General features: G+C 45.9%; 1 protein-coding gene across 1 annotated transcript in view; it reads left to right on the top strand.

Moving 5' to 3' along the window:
• The window catches only part of kiaa1109 (KIAA1109), a 66,565-nt gene that overhangs the window by 24,634 nt on the left and 16,367 nt on the right, over window positions 1-25,564 (top strand). Inside the window, exons 36-67 of the mRNA XM_079216840.1 lie at window positions 63-265; window positions 443-643; window positions 1,297-1,508; window positions 2,252-2,403; window positions 3,043-3,193; window positions 3,392-3,544; window positions 3,768-4,008; window positions 4,252-4,400; window positions 5,688-5,925; window positions 6,361-6,522; window positions 8,178-8,362; window positions 8,619-8,794; window positions 8,895-9,480; window positions 10,258-10,456; window positions 11,320-11,580; window positions 11,688-11,781; window positions 12,997-13,047; window positions 13,602-13,808; window positions 15,354-15,589; window positions 15,900-16,144; window positions 16,303-16,408; window positions 16,969-17,066; window positions 17,190-17,378; window positions 17,484-17,652; window positions 18,155-18,366; window positions 20,943-21,141; window positions 21,432-21,491; window positions 21,667-21,893; window positions 23,448-23,578; window positions 23,673-23,796; window positions 23,909-24,021; window positions 25,411-25,501. Coding sequence (XP_079072966.1) covers window positions 63-265; window positions 443-643; window positions 1,297-1,508; window positions 2,252-2,403; window positions 3,043-3,193; window positions 3,392-3,544; window positions 3,768-4,008; window positions 4,252-4,400; window positions 5,688-5,925; window positions 6,361-6,522; window positions 8,178-8,362; window positions 8,619-8,794; window positions 8,895-9,480; window positions 10,258-10,456; window positions 11,320-11,580; window positions 11,688-11,781; window positions 12,997-13,047; window positions 13,602-13,808; window positions 15,354-15,589; window positions 15,900-16,144; window positions 16,303-16,408; window positions 16,969-17,066; window positions 17,190-17,378; window positions 17,484-17,652; window positions 18,155-18,366; window positions 20,943-21,141; window positions 21,432-21,491; window positions 21,667-21,893; window positions 23,448-23,578; window positions 23,673-23,796; window positions 23,909-24,021; window positions 25,411-25,501 — 5,821 coding nt within the window. The remainder of the gene's footprint in view (window positions 1-62; window positions 266-442; window positions 644-1,296; window positions 1,509-2,251; window positions 2,404-3,042; window positions 3,194-3,391; window positions 3,545-3,767; window positions 4,009-4,251; window positions 4,401-5,687; window positions 5,926-6,360; window positions 6,523-8,177; window positions 8,363-8,618; window positions 8,795-8,894; window positions 9,481-10,257; window positions 10,457-11,319; window positions 11,581-11,687; window positions 11,782-12,996; window positions 13,048-13,601; window positions 13,809-15,353; window positions 15,590-15,899; window positions 16,145-16,302; window positions 16,409-16,968; window positions 17,067-17,189; window positions 17,379-17,483; window positions 17,653-18,154; window positions 18,367-20,942; window positions 21,142-21,431; window positions 21,492-21,666; window positions 21,894-23,447; window positions 23,579-23,672; window positions 23,797-23,908; window positions 24,022-25,410; window positions 25,502-25,564) is intronic.

The raw sequence follows: 25,564 nt of genomic DNA, 5'->3' as shown, positions 1-25,564 counted from the left end.
ACGCGGCACACGGGCAGCCAAGCTCAAATCCAAACGCACATTTTCGTCCGACTCTCTTTCAGGGGCATCGTGGAGGAGACGCCCAACACCTTGGAACACGGCCGGCCGTCCGTCAATTTGGAGAAGTACGCCTCGGCCACCAAAATGCAGCCTCAGTCCTCGGGCTCGCTGCGCTCCAACGCTGGCATCGAGAAAGGCAAAGAGATCGCCGCCAGGCTCAACGTCCACCGCATCCACAGCCAGCTGAGAGGCCTCGACTCCACAGGTCTTTTCTACGCGCTGCACTAACCTTTTACCTACAACCTCTTTTCTTTTTTTTTGTCTATGCCGTACTAGCTTTCCCTTGACAGTGCGCATAACTTGACCTTCTGTACCAAGCAACATTTTTAACAGGGAACTTTCTTTTTAAAAGTCGTGTTTGTGTTTCTTCTGCTTTCCGTAGACATTGGCACGTGTGCCATCACAGCGATCCCGTTTGAGAAGTCCAAAGTGCTGTTTGGCCTGGAGGAAATGGAGGAGTTTTCCATGGTGGATGAAACCGATGCCCAGGCCTCAGCGGCAGATCTCGGCCGCTTAGCGACGTCTCTGGAGAAATGGGGCTGGATCATGTTTGAATGTGGCATTGAGAACCTCACGGTCAAAGGTAAGAGAAACAAACATTAAATCCCTTATGTTGAGAAAAAATGCGAAGATGAGGTGCATCACGAGGGATGATGAGTGAGCTGATTTGTTGAGTGACACGATACTATTAGGGAATGGTGTTCTGGCAAATGCACCCTGACAGGCTGGCAGCATGTTAGCGGCTTTAAGTTGACCTTTTTTTTCCAAATGGTCTGCAGACTTGTGCTTCTAGGACCAGGTTAAAGGCCTCCAATGCAGTGCTCTGTTGTAGTTTCAAGCAGTTTGGACCATTTTCTGCTGATTTATGTGCATTTGCATGCGTTTGAAATGCCAAGGGAATGGCTGCATATCCACAGGCTTGCGCCAGGGACCAGTTGGTTTTAACTAGCTAGCATGCTGCTACCGGAAGTTAGCTTTTTATAGGGTCTACAGACTTGTGCTTTTAGAATTCTGTTCAGTGCATCCAGGGCAATGATGCTATCAAGTTTCAAGCACTTTAAATATTTCTCTGAGGAGATATGAACCGTTTGAAGGAGTAAAATGTGTGTTTTGGGGGGGTCTTTAAACCACTCCCACGCAGAGATTCTAAGGGCTACAGAGTCACAGCCTACATGGTTGGGCCATATAGGCTGTTAGTGAATGCATTAGTGAATGGATTGCGCTTTGCGTTTGAAGGGGGCCGTCAGTCTGGAGCCATTCTTTACAACTCGTTTGGCGTGATGGGACGCTCGGACACCGGGGGGAAGACGGGCATGTCCAAGTCCAACGGTTCCACCGGCTCTCAGACGGGCAGCGGTTACAGCACTGACGTCTCCGATGACAACCTGCCACATGATACGATCAGCCCCGCCTCTGATGCCAATGAGAACTCCGACTCGGACGACCAGGTGAGAAATGTTGAGTGTGAAGTGGCAAAAAATAATAAAAAAGGATTCAAGTTAAAAAAACAAACTAGGTTGGAACCGACGTCAAACCTGCGTTGACCCTCCTCGAACTCAACATTTTTACCGTGACATTTGAGTGTCGCAGTCTGATATTCATGAGGCCGACAAACGCACGGAAAGCTTTTCGTGCTCTGCTGGCGTTGACCTCAAACTTTCACTTCTGTCAGGACATAATTCATTCTCTTTGAGCCGATTTCTTTTTCAATTTATCTGGAGCTGTAGGCTTACAACATAACTTGGCAAGCTCACACGCTCTTAAATGTCACAGAAGGTGTATGTGAACATGCCAACAGAGAATCAAAGCACTGATCTGAAGTGAGATGCGCACGTACGGCCCCGGCTCGTTTAAAAATTGTGCAGTATTCATCTGTATTTTTTCTTTCTTCCATATGTTCTGCATTTCTACATTTTTATTTGATCAGATATCACTGCCTATTGCCAGCCTTTTCAATTCAGATTTCAGTAATTGTCTCGCTCACGCTGAATTAGTTCGCTAAGACTGGTTCAGATGTGTATAAAAGACATTTATTCAAAATAAATAAGTGCGGAAAAAAACGATTAAAGTCACCGAACTGGGTCAAAAGCCGTAATCATTCACGGAGACAAGCGGCAGTGAATCTGTTGCAAAAGCTGCAACACTGAAGCTCAGTTCCACTAAATCCTTGCGTTCTCTGTGCGCTCCATAGGATGAAGGAGTGGAGTCGGACGACCTGAAGAAGGACCTCCCCCTCATGCCCCCGCCGCCTGACTCCAGCAGCATGAAGCTGACCATCAGGGAGATCTGGTTCAGCTTTGCTGCGCCCACTAACGTGCGTTCACCTTCACAGGCCATCTCCAGGTACGACTCCCGACGCAGAGTACGGAAGCTCTTTACGCAAATGCCTTCACACGCAGTAAGTCCTGGCTCCTCAATGGTGGAATGAGCTCCCCATTGAAATCAGGACAGCAGAGAGTCTCGACAGTTTCCGTCGCAAACTAAAAACACATCTTTTTCCACTACACCTTGAATAAGGAAGGTAGCGCCGTAGTAGCACTTTAGTAGCACTTAGATGGTACTTACTAATAGCACTTTGTAGTTTAACTTTATTGAAATTATTCTTTTCTTGATTCTTGTTGTTCTGAGTTTGTACTCATGGTGGAATTGCACTTATTGTAAGTCGCTTTGGATAAAAGCATCAGCTAAATGTAATGTGTGTCCCCTGGCAACTGTTTGCATCAACAACGTTGCTGCTGATGCAAACCTGTCTGGCTCAATAGGTCGGGTACATTCTGAGCTTTGTAGTGAGGGTCAACTAACCGACACATAATCTCGTGTCTGCAGTTGAGAATAAAGGGACAGAAAGCAATTCTTAAACAAACTTGTGTGATTAAAAACATGGCAAAAGTTGTTAACATCACTGATGACAAATTACATTAGCTGAAACGGGAGAAACAAAAAAGTGATCAAAGTTCCTCTGACTCTCTGTTGTGTTTACAGGCAGTTAAATCTGCTCAGCACAGCCACACCCGCCATTGGAGCCTGGTTGGTCCCCATCGACCAGCTCAAATCTTCACTCCGTAAGCTGACCATGGAGGGCACCCTGCGCGTGTGCGCCGTGATGGGCTGCATCATGACCGAAGCGCTTGAGGTCAGCAATGCACCCGTAGACCCGGACAAATGCACACACACATATATAAAGGATATATATATATATATCCTCTGATTGCATTAAAGAATCAGCATTAGTTTCTTTCTTTGATCAAACCAGTTCCATGGAACGCCTAGTTTTACTCAATATTCATGTGCACTAGTTTTACGCTTTTAATTTGTTGTCATTCCCCGACAGAAAAAGAGCATCCACATCCCCATCCGGAGCAAGTACAACCGTGTGACTAAACGGGCTCGCTACCTGCATGAGAATCCCTCCTGCATGCTCTGTAACATCCTGCACCGCTACCTGCAGCAGGCCGACTACTCCGTCATCGAGGAGGCGACCATGGTGAGTGCCGGGCGTCTCGACTCTCTCTCTCTTTGCCGTCTCTCCGCATTTCCTTAATTGACTGATATAATGGATACGGCCCCTTTTGGAGTCAGGTTTACACAAAATAACCAGCAATTATTTGAAGTGGTCTCAAGTGCTCTTGGCCCGGCTTCGCTGTTTTAATGAATCCCTCACCGGTGGCACTGATCCCATTATTTTATCGTCTCCTTGTCCGTCCCAGAATGACGGGGTTCCAGCCCTTGTGACTCTAAAGAAGGGCCTGGTCGCTTTGGCCCGACAGTGGATGAAATTTATCGTGGTCACCCAGGGCTTCAAAGCCATCGGTCTGATGAGGCCCAATCAGCTCGCGAAACCCAAGGAGCCCCAGCAGAGCCTGGGCGAGACCATCTTGGGCCTGGACAACGGCGCCGCGCTGCAGAGCGACACCAGCGCCGACGGAGCGGAATTTGAATTCGACGCAGGTGGGAACTCGCAGCTTTCGATGCGCTAACCGCCATTTTGACCCAACAGCATCTGTGAGATGGTTTGCACAGATGGACCGTCGAATCTCCTGACCTCAACTTCTGTGTTTTGCGCGGATATAAGTAGAGTGTTATCACGATTTTCGACACGCGTGATGTAGTCTTCACACTTTTTTTTTTTTTTCATTTTGCAGCGTTCATACGGTCCTTCTATGAGTTTTATATGATGTTATTTTTGTGAAGCCACAGTGAGTGAACACACCATGCTGCTGGAGGGAGCATGCAGTCGACCTCCGCCCAAGGAAGCGAACTCTGGTCCTGTGAGCGGAGTGGAGATCATGAGGAAACTGTCCAAGTCGCATGCGCACAACGAGTCTGCACTCAGGATAAAGGTACAGCTGTGAGCGCTCGTGTCTCTTTGTGTCCCAGTTATCTGTTGTGTAGGCTCTTACACATTTACACATTTCAAGGGCACCGAATGACATTATTCCCATTACATTGTGGATTAATCTGCAATTCTTTTTTAAGTCCCCAGAGCCCTTTATGATGTCTTTTTGAAAGCCTTGTTTTGTCAAAACAGCTGGAAAAACCTGAAGATGTGCAGTTTTGCATCTTAGAGGATTAAGAAAAAAGAAATATATACACATTACTGGAAAGCATTTGTTTATGGGGAATGCAAAAATTAACATAAGATATGCAGTCGACAAGTTCTTTGAGCCGATGCCTGATGGGAGGGCATGACATATTTCTACCATAGAGAATGTGTGAATTAGGCAGAGATCAAACATTTTTATTTAATTATTTGGGAAATTACCCAATTAACGTATTACTCCTTTTCCAAAATGTTCCCAAATCCAATGTATTAAGGTTCCTTTGTGAGCAAGAGAATTCTTCTCTTGCTTTCTTTGCTCCTCACCTGTTAAACAAGCTCCCTAAGGTTTATTGATAATTTTATTATCACATTATTACCACCGCTTTCTTAATTAATATGTTGTTTTGAACCTGTAGCTTTGTTATTTGCGATCTTTTGCTTTTAGTTTTTGTCGGTCCTGTTTAGAACATGTGGTAGTGATGCACGAGGTGCCTGTTAAGTCATAAACACAGGAGAGAAAACAATTTAGATCAAATTTAGGAAGTGGATCCCCAGAATGTTTCAACAGCCTCTCAGGGCTGCTGTACCACAAACGCACTCAACCAAAAACAGGAAAGTCTAAATGATTAGTTGATTGATTACATTACATTTCATTTCATTTAGCTGACGCTTTTATCCAAAGCGACTTACAATAAGTGCATTCAACCATGAGGACAAACTCAGAACAACAAGAATCAAGAAAGTACAATTTCAATAAAGTTAAACTCCAAAGTGCTGTCAGTATGTGCCATCTAAGTGCTACTAAAGTGCTACTTGATTAGTCGAAGGACAGGAAATGAATCAATTACTTTTAAATACAATAATTTTCATTTTTATAGCATGAATTAAAATGTTGAATCAACCAATCGATGAAATAATCCTCATTAGTCGCAGCCCAAATGAACACCAGTTAGTACTGTACACTAAGGGACGTCTCAGGACGAGGCTGTCCTGACTGTGGTGGGAAGGTGAGTCGACTGCCGTTCCTTTTTTGAAATATGAAAGAGCCACAGGCGCCAACATCATCTGTGCGTTTTGCCGTACGCAGGGCTCCCATCCGTACCAGTCGCTGAGCTACACCAGCGGCGACACGGCGGCCGACTCGCCCGCCCACGTCAGCCGCGCCTGCCTGCCAGCCAAGGACAGCCCCAGGAAGGAGAGCCTCCTGAGTAATCTGACGGGCAGCTTTCGGAGTCTGCACAACCTGCTGGAGGGCATGCCCCAGAGGAACGAGGCGCCTGCCGCCGCCGCCGCCGCGGCCAAGAGCGGCTCCCTCACTCGCACAGGTACCACCGCTAAAAGGACGTGGAAGGTTCTGGTTACTGCGGAGTGGCCTTCACTTGAGCACAGTGTGTGAGCGTCTCCTTGTCATTGTTGCTGCAAGACTGACCTCTACCGTCCAGTAATGTGAACGCAACCAAACCCAAAATAGATCCCCAGCCTGGTCCCTCCTGGAGGCCCGCGGCGAACCATTATGCAGAGTCAGTCTGCCATGAGTTATTTACCTGCTCTCACACTCTCAACAACCCCTCCTGGCGCCACATTTTAAATGGACATAAACCACACGTTCCTCGATGATGGAAATGATCCGTGAACAGCAGTCTGTGCTATGCATCCATATCCATGTGTGTATATATGTATATATATATATACACATATGCATATACATGCATGTTCCATGATGTAATGTGCTCTCTCAATCCCTTTCTTTTGGCGCTCAGGAAACAGTTTAGGCGCAGACATGCTGACCGAGCACCCGCTGCTGTCGGAGCCGTCCTCAGTCAGCTTTTACAACTGGATGTCCAACGCTGTGGGCAACCGGACGGGGGCCGTGACCCAGGACTCCCCCGTCAACCGGTCCCAGCACAACAGCCTGCAGACAGGTCAGACATCATCTGCCTCGTGGGGGTGTTTTCCATTTGTCAAATACTAATCGTATGTTTATAAAAAAGCCCTTCTACTAATCCGAATATCCCTTTTTATATGTCAGTGTTTATCTGCTGACTGATAATATCTGTGGAACCTTGAGACGCACAGTATTTGTTTCTTTCATGAGTAGATGTTGTGGAGTAATGCTGTTCAAATCACCTCCACGTTTCACTTTGTACAGTAGCTTTGACGGGACAGGATCCCTTTAATGTTGCCGATTCACTAGACCCACTGGATTCCCCTGGCAACCATTACCAGTACCAACCGCTGCCGACGGTTCACAGTCCAGAAGGAGGTCAGGGGCTGTTGCCCAGTGTTGTGCTGATGACGGTGATGACCTAGTTAGCCAGCTAGCAGCTGGTTTGTCCCCCTTTTTGTTAGCTCAATAGTCTCCTTGTGCTCTGCGTGAATCCAACCCACAGAAACACCTGGAAACAGGTGTGTTGTTGGTAAATAAAACAAAAATGACCTTTTATTGATGCTGGAGGGCACTTGTTTAGATATAGAGTCAACAATTAATACTGTGTCGATCTCACAGCAGTTTGAGCAAACGACGTAAACCTCAATTTATAGCTTTAGCTGATTCTGAAATTACAGACGGCACTTCTTCCTTTCCCGCCACCATTACACACTCTGCTCCTCTGCACTCCCACTCATCTTCTGCGGCTACATCCACGCTCAAAGGCCGTACCGACGGAAAGCAGTTCTGAAACGCACGCCTGATAACGTGTATCACATGACCTCCCACTTTATACAGGCACGCAAGTGCCAGTGTAAACAGGAAGCAGATCGACTACTTGGTTGGTTGCTCAGTTGCAAAGAAATATTACGGGGGAAGAACGACAGTGGCAAATTAAATCCAAATTGCTTTAATGGTAGCTCGCCTCCTGCTCGTGTCGGCAGCTGTTGTGTGAAATGTTTAACTACACAACAGCTGATGGCATCGACAACAAGGTCGGCAACAGCTGTATTATGTTATCTATGTTGAAATGATCACTGACATTCAAGGCTGATGTCGTTTGTTTTTCCCCAGAAAAGGTTCACGTAAAGGAGGTGTGACAAATCAGGGCGGGACATTCTCTGTTTCCGCACATGCAAAACAGACTAAAACGGGGTAATAGTTTCCAAAAGTCTCCGTTTTAAGTGGGGTCTAAAAAGCTGGATTAGTGTGGACGCTTGGCGTGAGAGTAGTATTTGTATTTACTTTGAAAAGGTACAAGCAGAACACGTCTGATTGTTATCGTCGTGCTGGATTTCAAGACTATAAAGCTTTTTCCTTATGTCCCCTCGCCCAGGTATCAGTCAGCGACGGCACAGCAATTTAGCCGCGGCAGCTCCTCACAGACGGGATGTGATGCGGCTCTTTAGGGTTCCAAATCGCGCATAAAACGGCCATAAAGTTCCTCTTAACGCTCCCCCGCGATGTTCCATTTAATTCGCTCCGAACATCTTTTGCGGAGAGGAAGTGGAGTGTTTCCCCCTGCGGTACTCTACTCGCTCGCTGCAGCTTATATTTACATGTCCATTATCGTGGTGCTGCTTCTCTGCTCGCATGCTCTGGCGTGCACGTCATCCTGCAGAAATAAACCTCTCCTCCACACCCCAACAGGTGGCACGTGTAACCTGCCCACCATCCCCTCCGCATCGGACTTCAACACCGTGCTGTCCAGCGACCAGAACACCCTGGACGGGACCCCCTCCCAGCACTCCCAGCACAGCACCAGCCAGGACGAAATGGCCTACATTGAGGAAGGCAACCAGTGCCCCGCTGCCGTTCAGCTGGCCGACGCTCAGGTGCCGTGGACCTGTCCGCCTTTCTTTGTCATTTGTTATGTGTCTAAACCTCCCTGAGGCAGGCAATTAACAGAGAAAGGAATCCCTGTCTGAGTGGCGGATTAAACAGTAAATGCGCCTGGTTGATTTGTATTTACAAGTACTATAAGTTGGCCTTGATTCTTGTTTTTCGGCGTGGGCGTTGCAAACTCTTTTTCCGCGGGGCTCCGACAGCTGTCTTCATTTTTGTGCCTCTGTGTCTGTTTCCCACCCTCAGGTCGTTTTCAAGCCTCTGCTGAGCTACACGGGCATCCAGGCCCAAGACGCCACTCCTCTTAGTTACAAGATGTATTTTGGAGAGCACTTGTCTTTTTCTGGCAACCTGGAGTGTCTCCGAGCAGACATCGTCGACTCGGACACCTCCAAAGAGCGGAAGAACAAAAGATCCAGGAGGTGAGATATAGCGCAGCGTGATTGAGAGGTTCATTCCTTTCTGTTATTTTAGTTTAGTGTAGAATGTCGGCTTAACGCAGACGCAACCCTCCGCCTCTAGACAAGGCCTGGTGAACCTCCCTCCGCTGGAGTTCAAGCCGGCGCTGCTGATCGAGACGTTCAGCCTGAACGCCGTGGTGATGGAAAAGTCGACCAGCGCTCCGCAGGGCCCCACCGCCGCCCCGCTGTCCTTCCACGACCTCAACCGGCGCCACTACAACACGTTCCACTGCGACTTCACCACAGCCTGCCAGGCCATCAGCCAGCGCGTGGACATGGCCCTGGTGCGCCTCATCCACCAGTTCAGCACCATGATCGACGACATCAAGGCCACGCAGACGGACATCAAGCTGAGCCGCTACACCGCCGGCTCGGCCTCCCCGACGCCCACCTTCAAGGCCCGGCCGTACCGCCACTTCCGGTCCTCCGACTTCAGCCGCAGCTCCCGGGGAAGCCTCAACGGGGCGGGGCGCAGCGGGACCCAAACCCTGAAGAGCAAGAGAGGGGTGGGCGGAGGAGGTGGAGGAGGAGCCGGCATGGCCGGGGGGTTGCCACCGAACGGGCCTCCGTCAGCCATGGACACGCTGGGGAGAAGGGAGCCCCGAGGACGCACCTCCCTCGGGCGATCGGAGAGACGTACCTCTAAGGTAACAGAGAGATTTGAGTCTATATATTTAGAGAAGTGATGTTAAAAGATGATTTAAAATCGTGATATGGCATCGCAAAGCAACGTAGACGTCCAACCTCGACAGCGTACACTCTTTAAACGGGTCAAGTTTGATTTCTGCAAGCGGAGAAAAAAGAAAATTGGATACCATGTTTATGTTTTCATATTTGAAAAGGCCGCAATGGATTTGAGGGTTTACACACATTTCAAAGTCCAGAAAGCATTTCTCAGACCCTTTTTAAAATATGATCAGTAAATCACAAAATTAATTTTCTACACACAAACTCTAGAGGGAGCCAGAAGATAATAAGATTTTCTCCGAACCGGCACCGTTCAGAGAAACACAGTATCAGATGTTGGTGACCAAAGTATTTTTTTCAGTCTCTAGTTTTCAGACAAAACTTTAAAAATAATATATTGTAGAATCTTCTCTATAAACCTGCCTCGCTTGATTGATTTGATATATTCACACCAGAGCATTATATTAGTTTGACAGTTTAAACATGTGCTGCACAGACTGCCACAAATGAGCCAGAGCTTCTGGAAGTAACGCAGTTACCTCAGAAATAACGTTCCTGTTTACCGAAGGCACTGTCACGAGTCGATGATGTCATCTCAGAGATCTCATTCTCCGTCTGTCGTGACGGCCTCCAGGCTCGTAACCTACTCCGTTCCAGTAAACGGCAGGGCAACAGCAGAATATCAGTTTACTTACCCACGATGCTCGTTGTGACATCTCCATTCGTTCCGCCTACAGGTGTCGAGGAAGGGCTCCCGTGACGTGGCGGACCACATGGCCATCCAGATGGACGACTCGGACTCCATCACGGTGTCCGAGCAGAGCGAGCCGTCGGCGGAATGCTGGCAGAACATGTACAAGCTGCTCAACTTCTACTCGCTCATCTCCGATCCCACTGGCATCCTGGAGAAAAACTCCCCAGAGAACTGTCTCTCAGGTGGGAATCGGCTTCCAGCAGTCACCCAGTTCCTAATTTCCTGTCTTCATTCCACCCATGCATTTCCGATCCGCTTCACTTTGCACACATTAGGTGTTTGAAGGCATTGCTTACTGTACGTTTCCTTTGCTGATTTCCCTTCTTCCCTTTTTTCCCCTCCATCTACACCCTCTGCTGTCTTTGCATCTTCACGGTTTCATGACTGCTTCATTGGCTAGACTCTCAAATTACTTTTTTTATACATTGCTTGTATCGATGTTCGATTTTTCATTCATATTTGTACTGCATACATGACACGTTTTCTCATTAATTCGCATGTATCCTACCGAAGGGAAAAAATATTTTATTTTATGAATACTTGCTGTAAGTCATCACCATTGACAGTGCGCTTATAATACTGTACCGATCTGTTTCTCTACTTTATATTTGCTCTATAAATTAAGCATTTCTATATTAATTGATCCTGTAATATTACAGGATCAGTTCATTGCGGTGCATTTTCGGCTGCTGGTCTGTTCTCTCTCTGTTCGCCTATCTAGCGAATCTAGCCAGAACCATACTGATAATCGACTTTAAACAATATGAATGACACGCACACTTTTGATCTTCTCCTGGAGTTTCATTCCCCTCCATCACATTTCCAAAATCCATTAGAAACAGACCAGCGCGAGCAGAAACACACAGACGTCTAATGTGAGCCCGGCGTTTATGTTTTGCTGCTGTTGTGACCCACCGTTCCTCTGAGGCGTTCACTGAGTGTGAGAGTAGCTCGTAGTGGTGGGGCAGTGTTTCCGCAGAAGCCACCTTGATGCAATGACAGAATGAGTTCCTTCAGGGACTAAAAAACCCTCTCTGTTCCGCAGAAGGCGGACGTCGGCCCTCGGAGCCCCTCTGTAAGGTGATCTTTGAGAACGAGCAGCAGGACCCCTCCACTACGCCCAACAAGCCCGCCGGCGGGCGGCGGCGCAGCCTGGTAAGCTCCGAGCCGCAGCACGTCACGCTCATCGTGTTCGGCATCGGCATGGTGAACCGCACCCACCTGGAGGCCGACATCGGTGGGCTGACCATGGAGGCCGAGCTGAAGAAGATCCACGGAAGCTTCACCCTGAAGGAGAAGATGAAAGGTGAGGCCGAGACGACCTCACCGGCCACTCAAGGCAAAACAGTTCCTGCTACTACTGACCTTTGTTCAAAGTTTGCTCCGTTTGATGTAATGTTTATTTTTCGGCAGATATCCTGCACCAGAAAATGACTGAGACGTGTGCATCAGCTCACATAGGAGGGGTAAACATTGTTCTCCTGGAGGGCATAACTCCTGACATCCAGTACGTACAAAAGCTTTCTAACTTCTGCTTATTAGAGGAGTGATTTTAACTCTTATTAAATAATCTTCATATTAAAATGAATAATAATGTCTCATCTTTAAAGAAAGTATGTGAATAGCATATTGATCCTAACCCTTGCTGTTTTAATGTAATAATTTGTACCATTTAATTGTAGATAATAATGTTTGGTTTTATTCAATGTTCTTATGATTTTTGTGCAATCCAAGAGAACAACGAACTGTGGTCTCAAAGATCCAGAACTTGTGCCATCTTCACCAAAATGGATGTTGACCTATTTTTTATTTTTAAGACGCTCATTGATATCGAAATTGCGATACAAGAACACCGCAGCAGAACTCGCACGTCGATAATTTAGTGTCAAGTACCTTTTGTAAAATCCTTGAGTTTAAACTAAAAACACTCGGATGCAGTGTTTTCCTTAAGCGATGGGCGCTCGGCGGGAGCCAATTACTGACTCATTTCCAGCCGGGGGGGTGATTACTAACAGAGGTTTTTGTTTTCACTGCAAGCAATTTCCTCAAACCATAACCACCCTAATCAGGTTTCAAGGCTTGTAGTCATGCATTGAAACAGACTGATGCGTCTCCGCGCTGCTTTGATTCAGTTTAGAACTTCTGCTGCGGCTTCAATAAGAAACTATTTAACACAGCCGAGATGTAATCCTCTTTCTTCCTACTGTCTGCTCTGAGCTGCACTTGTTTGAATCTGTGGAGGCCACACAAGTTGGCTCTTTGTAGTTGCTACTCGTGTATGAAATGCAGATGCAAGTCAGAATGACTGGAGTGCCACTGGCATCTTTTCTTTCCTTGCTTTGCTTCAAATGAACTCGGTTTGCACACAAAGACAATTAATTAAGGCTCCAGTGGGTCACAGTTAACGCAGTGTGCCATGTCAGCTGTTGCTTTGAGATGTTTTCTTCCAGACGGTTCTCTAGTTTTCCTTGATGGCTTAGTTTATTCTCATTTTGAGCTACTTTATTAATCCAGAGCCTTGTGCAATCAAAACCAAAAAAAAGGGCACATGAGCGTCACGATTTAGCTTTGAATGACTCCTCAATGTTCTTGCTTGTGTCTTTTTTTTTACCTTATGGTGTCTCAGAACTGTTTCACACTTTCTTCTGCTCTTCTTCTTCCTCCTCCTCCTCCTCCCCTTTTCCTTACATTTCTTGGCTTTCTCTTCCAACCACTTTCATAGACTGGAGGATTTCCCAACATCTCCTACCAGCACAGCTAAACAAGAGTTTCTGTATGTTATTGCATTAGTGAATCCCCACAAAAAAAAAAAATACACACACACACACACAGCTGTCCGATTGGGCATCCTTCATGTGTCCGTCATCCGTGTATTTGTTTACAGCGGTTTCTCAGGACTCCGCTTGCTCGGATGTTAACTGTTTGTGTTCATGAAAGCAGAATGTATTCATTCAGGTGCCAAAATATTGAAATACCTTCACCTGATATTTCAACATTTCAGTCGAGTATCACATTCATAAGGCATCTAAGATGGGAGACAATAAAGTATCCGATACAACAGTCAGGACAAATGTCCTTGCATTCAACCTCCGTAGTGTTGAATTCATTGCCTCCTTCATTCACAGTGGAACGTGTGTCACCGTTATGATTGCTCATTCCACCTGTGCCCAGGTAGCTGATTGCCGTCCCGTATCTGCATGGTCTTTCACCGTTTGATGTCCTCTCAAGTTGTCCCACTTCAGCTTGCACGTCCGCCCACTTGTCCGCGTCGTTGCCCCTGCAAATGCGCCGCCTCGCCGCTCATTCCAGTTCGCTCTTGTGTTCCAGGACGGTGGTCAAATGCAACATCGCCAAGTCGCAGGCCCTGTACAGCGCCCAGCGAGGCCTGAAGACCAACAACGCGGCCGTCTTCAAGGTGGGCGCCATCATGATCAACATCCCCCAACACCCGGCGACTCTGCACAGCATGATGGTCCGCAGCTCCCACCAGCTCTCCAAACAAATCTCTGACCTCATCCGCCAGCCCTCCAATGTGTATGTGCCCTTCATTTATCTTGCCTTTGAACCCTCGTTTAAAAAACACAAACGGGGACACAAATATCGATATAGATTTTTATACACTGCTGCGCTCCATAATACGGCAGCAATGCCTCTCATGGAAACCAGGAAAATATGATGTATTTGGGCAAAGATGAAAGAATTTGATAATTGGTTTTATGCTCTGACCGTGGGATCAAATTGGGGTTTCATCGGGGAAACATTTGTCCTGATGGGTCCGAGTGTCTTTATTTAGGCCACGCAGTTTATTAGAGGCGTGTGAAAGCTGAAGTTTGAACTTCTAAATTAGAAAAGAAACTCCCAACCTTGTCAGAAAGTACGGCATATGCAGCAACACAGCCGGAGTAATTGAAAAATTAAAAAGTCCAAAATGTACCCAGTGATGCTCAAGTGGCTCGTTTATAGCATTTAAAAGTAATGAGAAACTGACATTTAAAATGTTGTACACCTGAAACTATATTTAAAATCCCAAATGAATCGGTCGTGCAGCACACTAATGCCATTAGATCGCAATCTACATTTAATAAGATCCTCATAAGAAGTCTTTCATCTCCATAAGTGACAGGTCACTGCAGCAAATCCTCACTGTTGCCTGTTAACGGCTTTCAAAGCCGGGGTGTGTGGTCTGTTTCCATGGTAATATTCTGAATTATGTTAATATATTTATAGGCTTGTAGGTGTGCTTGGGATATTAAGCAACTTTTCTATAATTTGATGTTCACAGCAATATGAGCCAGTATCTGCGAGGCTCTCCTTAATAACGCACACACACACATACACATACATAATATACAAATAATAGTAGTAATGTTTCAGTGTGTCTCAGTGTTTACCCCGATACATTTTGGGCTCTCATTTGATGGCAAATCTAAAACACTGCATGCCAAATCCAGCCCAGCCGTTAACAAGGCAACAGACGGAACGTGGCTTATAATTTGTGAAAAATATCTAGGATTAAAGGGCAAATTTTAGGAGAAACAAACTCCCAAATCGAGGAGAGCAACACGAGGAAATGGGAGGTGCCGAGTGCAAAACCGTGGTAACGCCTCTTGCTTTTGTTACGTCTAAATCAGGGTTCTCATGGTAAAGATGGCCTCTGAGAGGATCGATGGTCCTGAAACATACATATACGGGTTTTCTTTCATGTTCTGTCCGTGCTATTTCCTGAGCATAATGCTGACATCGGCATGGATTCAGCTTCATCCTCATTTTAGAACGGTTTCGCGTTTTATTTTCCCCGACGCTGTGCCGTCATGTGTTTCTGCAGTGTTTTTGAAGGTGGAGTTCATGGTGTGAGGAAGTTTATCCAAATTTGCAAAGTGAGCCGATGTGGTTCCTTGTTAAAATATATATATATATTATAATAAATTCCTCAGAATCTCAGGAAATAGCTGTGTGTTGTTCTCGTCAATGTGTTTTTTCTGTTAATTTACTTTCATCTCAAAGAATATGCATGTTTGTTGCCAAAATAATACCCCCGGCTCCGTATGACCATAATATGTCATCTCCCCCCCCTTACAGTCAACCTCCTACTAGGGAGGACACCCCAACACCGCAACCCTCGGAAAAAGCCTCCAGCATCAATCAGACCCCCATAGAAGCCAACGAGTTCCCTCAGCTCCCCGAGGGCCTGGAGAAGAAGCCCATCGTCCTCAAGTTCAGCGCCATGATCGATGGCATCACCATCGGGGCCGCCCTGCTGCCCTCGCTGAAAGCGGAGTACAAAATGGGCCGCATGAAGAGCCATGGCATGACAGGTGTGTGTGTGTGTGTGTGTGTGTGTGTGTGTGTGTGTGTGTGTGTGTGTGTGTGTGTGTGTGTGTGTGTGTGTGTGTAAGAGAGGAGATCTGATATTGATTTTGCACAATGATGTAAACTAATTAGAGAACAAAGACTTTTCCCTTGACAGATTACGACCACCTGTACTGTGAAAAGACGGATTTCACATTTTATGTTTTCCTTCTAGTTCTGGAAGTAGTCTTGTTTTACAGGTGTTGATATCAACGCTGAGGCATGCCCAGAATAAGTAATAACAATGAAGCTTTTATTGTTTTTTTGTTTGTTTAGGGGCTCAAACGAGTTTCACCTTTGAGTTGCCAAACCACAAGCTCTGCTTCCAGTCCAAAGTGTCCCCGGTGGACATGTCCACCATGCCGCCATCAGCCAGCCTCACCCTGCCGCCAGTCACCATGTCCGGAGAGTACATCATGGAGGACCACGAGGGCCACTCGGACCAGGGCCGGGTGCCGGACGACTTCCCGGCAAAGCAAGGGAACTACCTCCAGGGCAACTACCTGCGCTGTGTGGCCGAGGTAAGAGGCGCCCCGATGGGGACGATGCCTAAAAGATAAGCAGACACAGAGCGGAGCGGCCCGACGCAGCTCTTTAACGCAGCTCTTTAACGCAGCTCTTTAACGCAGCTCTTTAACGCAGCTCTTTAACGCGCCCTCACTTGTCTTCTGATGTGCAGATCGGTTCATTTGAGCACAACCTGACCACAGACCTGCTCAACCACCTGGTCTTCCTGCAAAAGGTTTTCATGAAGGAGGTCAACGAGGTCATTCAGAAGGTCTCAGGTACTGCCCCTAAGACCAACACGCGCTTTTACATTTCTAGTGCAAACTTCACCTCATCCTCATATTGTAAGAAAACAAAACCTGCACACAACTATATCCTTTTCCTTTGCTACTGTAATGGCCCAGTTTTTGTTCTCTCGGATCAATAAAGTTAATCTAATCCTACATTTCTGACGGTTCCCAGCAGTATTCTGTAGCCTACTGCTGCTCCTTAAGTCAATGAAAAATATTGTTTTCCACACAAAACAACACCCAAGGCACTAGAGCCCTGTTCATGTCCACAACAGTATTGATCGTCAGTTTTTTTAAATTATATATACTCTCTAAGCTTGATTGATATAATGGCCCAGGAGAGAGAGAAACTGTGAGTTTTACACCATTTTATAGCAAAAGATAATGACAATGGTGTGTGGTAGATATTCACATTAGGGGTTTTTCAGCTCTGGGACACTTCAGGCACATATCAGAGCTGGCACAGAGACACATAACCCCAGTTCATTACAGGTGATGCAGCACTACCATGTGGGCCTGTGAGGTTGACTTGTGTTCTCTCTGTGCAGGAGGAGAGCAACCCATCCCACTGTGGAACGAGCCGGACTTCTCAACAGATGCAGAAAAGCCCAAAATCCTGCTTTATTCTCTCAGCCTCATGTTCAAGGTACGTCGTGTTCGCTTTCTGTCTGTCACAGTGGCCGAAGCCAGAATAAAAACCAGTAAACGGTTCCTTTCCAGCGTTAAGCTTTGAGGAATTTCTCGAACGCCGCTTTCTTGATTTACACAGGGAATCCAGATGACCGCCACCACTCCTTCCATGCGAGCCGTGCGCTTTGAGACGGGCCTCATCGAGCTGGAGCTATCCAACAGGATCCAGTGCAAGGCTCAGCCCGGGGGCAGCAGCAGTTACCTGAAGCTGTTTGGAAAATGTCAAGTAGATCTCCATCTGGCTCTTGGGCAGATAGTCAAGCACCAGGTACAGGTCGGGCCTCGCGATAATGAAAGCGCTGTCTGGAGTCGGCTTGAAGACGATCGTAGACCGCCATGTGACGCCCTTTCTCCCTTTTTTTTTGCTTTACAGGTGTACGAAGAGGCCGGCTCAGACTTCCACCAGGTGGCGTATTTCCGAACACGGATCGGTCTGCGCAACGCTCTGCAGGAGGAGATCAGTGGCTCCTCGGACAAGGAGGCCGTCCTCATCACGCTCCACAGGCCAATTGTTTTCGCCCAGCCGGTGGCATTTGACAGAGGTACAGTTCACCTTTTCCCCCGCGTCGCAAATGTCAAGGCTTTTCCTGTGTACCTTAACAAAACATGTTCTGGTTAGTGGCTGGTATTGTTTTCACCTTGTGGGTCTGTATTTGTCATTTTGGCAGTCGCCATCTTGGCTTTTTGCTACCAGTAAACGGAAGTGACCACATTGGGAACGTAGTGACGCCGTATACCACACTGGTAGCGGAAGCCACCTGTCAATCACAAGATAGCCCGCCCTAAAGCACACACTTTTTTCTTCTTTCTTTTGCAACGATTGGTAACGAATGTACACATTTTCTATTAATGTTGTTTATTGACACTTACGACATCATCAACATTGCGGGTTATAAGACTGCTCACAGTGTCCTTAAGTATTCAACCCACTCAAAGCTGCTTGAAAAAGAAAAGCTCTGTAATGGACCACTGATGTCTCAAAAGCCAATGTGTTCAGGATGTTAATGCTGAGTTCTTTCTCCCCGCCCGCATGCCCTCCTGCAGCTGTGCTCTTCTGGCTGAATTACAAAGCCGCGTACGATAACTGGAACGAGCAGCGCTTGGCCCTCAACAAGGACATCCACATGGCCACCAAAGAGGTGGTGGACAAGCTGCCGGGCATCCAGCAGACCTCAGCCCAGGCCTTCAGCACCCTCTTCCTGCAACTGACCGTCCACGACCTGGGCATCTGCCTGCCCATCACCAACACATCCCAGGTAACCTGCCCCGCTTGGTTCGGGTCTTCCATAGTCAACATTGTAGAACTGTACTTTTTTTACATATTTACTTCTAGACGTCGATGTCAAAGTGCATATATTGAAGTTGCTCTGCAATCTGTTGGCTTCAAGGTCATTCTGTTAAAGATGTTCACATTTACATATGCAGTCATGTTTAATACAAACTCTCACAGGTTTTAGCATCTTCGATTGGCATTAAAATACCACGGTTGCATTTTTAGAAGAAGCCACAGTTTGCAGATGTGTTGGAGCGTATAAATATGCACATAAGTTTAAGTGTTGTCTGTAGTAAAAGCACACTTATTAAGATTCCTCTTCCAACTTTAAAAAATGCAAAACATTTCCCCTCTTATTTAAAACGGAAATTATTATCATCATCTCCATCCGCTCTTGCCAACATCAACTGTACCAGTGTTCATGACGTGGATTTTGCTGTTTATTAATAACCTTTAAAACACAATTGAATTTTGTTCTTTACTTTCATAAAAGACCAATTCCTCTGTTACCAGCTTTGATATCAGTGTTTCCCCTACCGAAGTTGTTAGTGGGCGGACCGTCCATCACTCTGCCCCACAAACACACATTCATTCCCCTCAACAACCTCTATAATGTACACTTTCAATGCAACGCAAGCAACCGCTAACACGAGACACACCTATACAGCAATAAATGGCAACGTGAGTGTGCAACAAGTTTTTTTTACTGTTCAATAGAGTTGGTTAAATGTGCTCTTTGTTCATTCATTCATACCTTCTTCACATTTCATGTATACGGTACATGAAGGTGTTTGGGGCTGAGCAGCGGCTACTTAACCATAATGAGTAGCTTGAGTCCACCTCAGGCCAGCCTTTGGCAGAAGTTGTCGTTAACATTGGGACACACACACACACACACACACACACTCTCACACTCACACTTTAACCAGCAGGTGGCAAGCAAGACATAGGAACTTAAACTTGTAAAACTCTTTGAGAAAATGACCCTACTTCTCACTTGATTCATTACCTATTAATACAGCATGATGTTTAGTAAATGATGGTCCCATTTTGAATCAAATAGAGAGTAAAGCAGGATATGTTTTAGGGCGTGGCTGCGACGTATATTTGTTCCTGCTATCGTAATGCAAGCCGTCACATCCGGCAAGGTATTACACTAGCAGACTCTGAAGCATCTCTGTATTTAATAGAAAGATAATAATAGAAAGATCATCTGTATTATTGGTGGTTTTAAAAATCCTACCTTTTAGGACTTCCAAATACCCGGGTATACCGTACGACAAAATCCATTTTTGTATGATGAACACTTAGTGCTCCATATGGATGACATGCACTGTGTGCCATTTTAGTATTCATCAAACCAAGGTGCTGTAGACTGCAAATAATGCCAAAAATATATATATATATATATATATATATATATATATATATGAACTATTATTCAAATGTATCTGCCAACATTGGAAATATTTGTCATGGTTCTACATGACCAGATCCCCTTTACACACTCATAGACATGTTTAGGGGAAACACTGGATATTAATGCATATTGTCCGTATCAGTTGTCTTGTTGTCCTCCAGTACTATGCTATACTGCAGTCTGTCCATAGAGACGAGATATACCGGCTGTTATGTCACACTTATTTCCATAGAGAGGACAAGTACCAGCTACGGAGGGCATCAACTCTGAAGCTGGGGCCAGCACATCAGTAGGCCGGCAAAAAAATGCACGAAAAGTAACCGACAACTTTATTACGTCTCTTGTGATGGCTTGTTGTGGGACAATGACTTACTGTGATCAATACTCTTCCATGCCACGAGTACGCTGCATCACGAGCGCTCTCTTTGTTGGGAAAATGGCAGGTCGCACCACTTTGTACCAATTAAAATCTCAGCCCACAAAGCTGGCAGAACAACAAGGACTCATGAAGCTTGAGCTGGTGTCGCAGGTGTTCGGGGTGCGTAATTACTTCACTCTAAAAAGAGGTTCTGCCAGTTGGTGTCCAGAGTATTTTTTTTTTTTAGGCTAATCTTTCAGAGACCCGTCACGGAGTTGTATAAACTCTGATGACATAGCGGACTCTGTATATTCTTCTGTGTAAGAGACAGCATTTTTTAAATGACCTGGTATCTTGCAGTAATTGATCCAAAGAGTGCGACCTGTTTTTGATCCAGTTGATAATGATAGATAGTCGGTTAGTTTAGGACGATGACATGCATCCAGACCCGCTATTTGAGGACCAATATAGAGTCGATCCAAAAATTCAGGGCCTCCTCCCCCCAATCCTGCAATTAAACACAATCAAACAAACTGAAAAGCGTGGTAACATTTCACTCACTGGTGCATTAACAAGGGCAGTGATGTGAGGACTAATTCATGTAATGGTTTAGCAAAAAAACATTTTTGAAGTGGCTGCACAGTACAGTAGAATGAAGTGTTACCAGCTAACTGCCTTTTTGTGCGTACGCATGGTAGTGGCTTCTTTTTCCTTGAACTTCACCCTCCCTTGAGGCCCTGGTAACCCCACCCCCCTCCTCTCCCCCTGCCTCTCCGACCAGGCCAACCACAGCATAGACTTTGACACCGGCTCGGCTATGGTCCTGACCATCGAGAGCACACTGATCACCGCCTGCTCCTCCGAGTCCCTGGTAAGCAAAGGCCACTTCAAGAACTTCTGCCTCCGCTTCGCCGAGGGCTTCGAGACCTCCTGGGACGACTGGAAGCCTGAGATCCGGGGAGATATGGTCATGAATGCTTGTGAGTGACGCGTTGTGTTTCACTGTGAATTTTATACTCTCATACGGTTCATTTGCTGCAGTTTTAACTTTTTTTTTTAAAGGAATCGAGTCTCTCTTTAGAGATGTTTAACGAAAGCAAAGCGGTACATATTTTATACTTGTGTAGATACATGTTTTACTGTGGACTTTATATTATTGACCGGACTTCACAAGGTCGAATCTGATCATTCTTCTGTGACTTTCTCTGCACACAACTCCTCTGAAATATTGACTGGCGGTTGTGTGTCTGTGTGTGTGCTCTGTGTACAGGTGTAGTCCCTGATGGTACATATGAAGTATGTTCCAGGACTACGGGGCAACCTTCGGCAGGCAAGTTCTTTTAACTAAGCTCTGGTCCATAAAATATGGATCACACCCTCGAGGTGCACAATGAGCACGAGGCCGCTGTCTGCAAACTTTACTTCGCATTAATTTCATCCACATCCTCCTCTGTCTTTCCTCTCCCTCCTGTCTTCCTCCTCCTCCTCCTCCTCCTCAAAAACAGAGAGCAGTAGCGCCGGTACCTGGACTCTGAACGTGCTTTGGAAGATGTGCGGCATCGACGTTCACATGGATCCCAACATCGGCAAACGCCTCAACGCGCTGGGAAACACGCTGACGTCGCTGACGGGCGAGGAGGACGTGGACGACATCGCCGACCTGAACTCTGTCAACATGGAGGGCCTCTCGGACGAGGATGAAGGCGACTCCATGTCCCCCACCATCCACATGGTCAGCCACTAATGTAGTTCATCTACATCCCAGCTCTCTCAATTTGGGCTATTCATTTGTCATTTAAATACCATTTTAAACGTGTGATGACACATTTTAATGTTGTGAAAAATATGCCAGCAGTAGATCAGTTGTTGACGTCAGTTATGAAGTTCTCTGGCAAATCCAAAGAAATTGATCGTATAGATATCTTCGGTTATAAAACAAAACCACAGAGCATAAACGGTGAAGTTCAGCTATTGAGCCCCCCACTGGTTGTTGACGCAAGTCAAGGAGTAGTTTGACATTTTGGGAAATAAACGGTAAATGGACTATACAGCGGCGCTCTAGTCTTCCGCCCACTCGAAACGCTTTAACACTACGTACCATTCACCCATTGATGACAGGGCCTACCGTGCGAGGTGCCACCTGCCCATCAAGCCTCTAACGAAGCCACACACACACACACACACACACACACACACACACACACACACACACACACACACACACACTGAAGGCACAGCTTTCAAGACGAGACTTATTTTTGCACGTTTTTATTTAGATGATATGTGTTACCTTGTGAGCTGCAGTGATGCTGATAGGGGCATTTCCTCACCTTTGGACAGACCCTATGCTAAGCTAACTAGCTTCCCAACGTAGCCTCAAATTTAACAGACCATCACAAGAGCGAAAATCCACTTATTTCCCAAAATATCCGACTATTCCTTTTAATATCGAACTCCTACCTGGCTCACCTTGAAGCTTCAGAAGGTAAATCTTGACCCGAGTCGACCGTTCTTCCACCTCTCCACCCATTTGTCCCTGCCGTTGTTTACAGAGTCCGGGGAGCCAGTTCAGCCCTCGGCTGACCTTAAGGAAGCGTCTGGTAAACCACATCCTGGGCCTCAGCCCCAGGCCTCAGAGTGTGTCGGTCCCAGCCGACTACTTAAACTGTGCATCGCCTCGCCTCCGAGCGGGCAGTGCCAGGGCCCAAAGACCCGTCTCCTGGGCCTGTGTATGTAGCCACCCACACGGTGTTAAACTCTTCTCTTGGCTGTCGGAAATAAAAAATCACTTTGCTCGCTGGCTCCACATCTCGGCCAGCCCCTGAGGGTTGTTGATTCCAAAAATGCTGAGCGATGCTATGTCATGCTTTTAACTAACTATCACGATGATAACGAATGGTGTTGCTGAGCATTTGCTTTCCCTGCCCTGTTCACTAAGCTTCAATGGTGGGTGACAGTATGAATTAGTGCTACACAATTCCCTGATGCAATGGCGGTGGCGGTGGTGGTGGTGGTCTCTCCCGTTTTGTGACATTGATGATACCTGGTGTGTGGATTGGACTACATATAACCTTACTGTAATTTGAATTCTAACAATTTAAAATAATTCACCTCTAATCGGAATAGATTTTAAAGGGAGTATTCTCAATCTGCCTGGCGGAAAACTTTCCTGATTTATTTTCTTCTTTTTTTTATCAGCACGTTTTTCTTTGTTTTTCTGTTTCTCATCATCGTTTTTTATCAGATAAATATGTTCGTCCGTGCATCATTGCTTTGACCCCAACAGGAGACCATTGACCCCAGAAGGCAGATGGCAATGGGAAACCAAGTGGTCGACGCTCGTGGGAGGAAGTTCACCAAGAGGGTGGTGGACATCCGGGAGCTGAACGAGCAGGCCAAGGTCATCGACGACCTCAAGTAAGATTTTAACGATTCTAATAATGAAGAAAAAAGTTGTACAATGCATTGCCATCCTGTGTAAACTCTCTCCATGCTCTTTACTTAACCACAGGAAATTGGGGGCAAGTGAAGGCACCATCAACCAGGAGATCCAACGCTATCAGCAGATGGAGTCTGTGGCCGTCAACGACATCAGGAGAGACGTCAGAAAGAAGCTGCGTCGCTCCAGCATGAGGGTGAATGCGCTTCTTTGGACACTGTCGTTTCAAATGTGACCCGTCACACCTTTGCCTGAATGTCTCCCATTTAGGCTTTCTGTGTCTGACTTTGTGTTTTGTTGCTGAGCAGGCGGCCTCGCTGAAGGATAAGTGGGGTCTTGGCTACAAACCAAGCTACAACCGCTCCAAAAGCATCTCGACGGCAGCCGGCCGACCGCCTCTCAAAAGGGTGGACAGACAGAGGTAAAAAAAATAAAAAGAGCGAGGGTCAGGAGAGGCCACTTACCCTGCCTGGTTTCGTATTATTAAGTGACACTGTTAAGGGTGCTTCATCCAGCGTTTCCTGTAAACAAACAAGACAAAGTAACCTCTAACGGGCGCTACCTGTTTTTGGAACACGCTTCACATTAGCCTTCTCACAAAGAGGATGCAGTGAATCACACATTTGAAAGCTAACGTAGAGGAGAGGAAGTGCTTATCGTGTTTGTTTATCGTAATTATGCTGATGTCTCAGAATTAATGTAGTAATGATGTTAAAGCAGTTGACAGCGCTGTAGGCAATTGGGAAACATTAACTCTGGGGCAGAATTAATGAATCTGATGAGTACCAATTTTTGCTTTTTGCTCTGATTGAGAGGTCACAGTGTTTTATGAAATCCACAATAATGTAATATATGTTGCATAGAAGCTCATTTGTGCCAGTGTGATGAAACTAAATAGATCCCCCAAGTCATTCCAATGATGACACATGTTTTTTACTTAGCATCTCAAAATAATTGCATCACCCATCTCAAAATATTTACTTAATTATCTCAAGATAATGACTTAGTATTTTAAAATAAAGGGTTACTAATCTCAAAATAATGACCTAGTTCTTCAGAATAATGGCTCGCTCATCTAATAATAAGGATTTAGTATTTCAAACGGATAAGTTACTGATCTTAAAATAAATAATGACTTTGGACACTTGGAGTCAGGCAATTATATGTTGTGAATTTTGTAAGTGAAGACATCTATCTTTTTATTATAAATGTAGACTTTTGGACTTCACAACGCTCTGAAGTTATTGGAAATGTTTGGATCACACCACTGGAATATTATTATTATTATATAAATATTACAATACTCTTCACTACGGTGGGGTAATAGCTTGCCTGTAGAAACAACAGAGCCGAGAATATGATTGTGTGAAATTTTTAGCAACAATGCTGATTGGTGTTTCCTCATCTTCATCTGCAACTGGGCAAAAATACCAAGTTTAATCAGATTGAAAAGACTTACTTTTTTTTAAAAAAGCTGCTGCTGCTGCTTCAAACCTTTTAGTTCAACCCTAATAAGTATTTTGACATTTTAAGACACCAAGTCATTAATTGGAGAAAGTTCCCCATTATTATTATTATTATTATTATTATTATTCTGAGATACTAAGTAATTATTCTGAGATAACAAGCCATTGTTTTTAAATACTAAGTCATTATTCTGAGTCATTAAACTGCGCAACATTTTTTTCCTAATGCTGGCAGAAATGGTCTTTGCATAATGTCGTACTAATGTCACTTCCAACCTAAAGTATTTGTACGTATGCATCTCCTGCAGTTTGTGTCCTGTCACCTTGCTTTACTGTGTCCGTAGTTCCAGAATGGGGGAAGTGGACGACCTCCCAGATATGCGCGTGGACGCGTCCTCACCTGGACCGCGGGTCACCTTCAACATCCAGGACACGGTAACCGTCAAGCGTCTCTTAGGGCGCTACAGCACCGTGACTTAGCTTCATGCAGATGAAGCT

Source organism: Taurulus bubalis (assembly GCF_910589615.1).
Source record: "Taurulus bubalis genome assembly, chromosome: 4".
NCBI classification, from domain to species: Eukaryota; Metazoa; Chordata; class Actinopteri; order Perciformes; family Cottidae; genus Taurulus; species Taurulus bubalis.
Note: the sequence above shows the minus strand (reverse complement) of the source record. Positions and strands in the feature narration are given on the sequence as shown.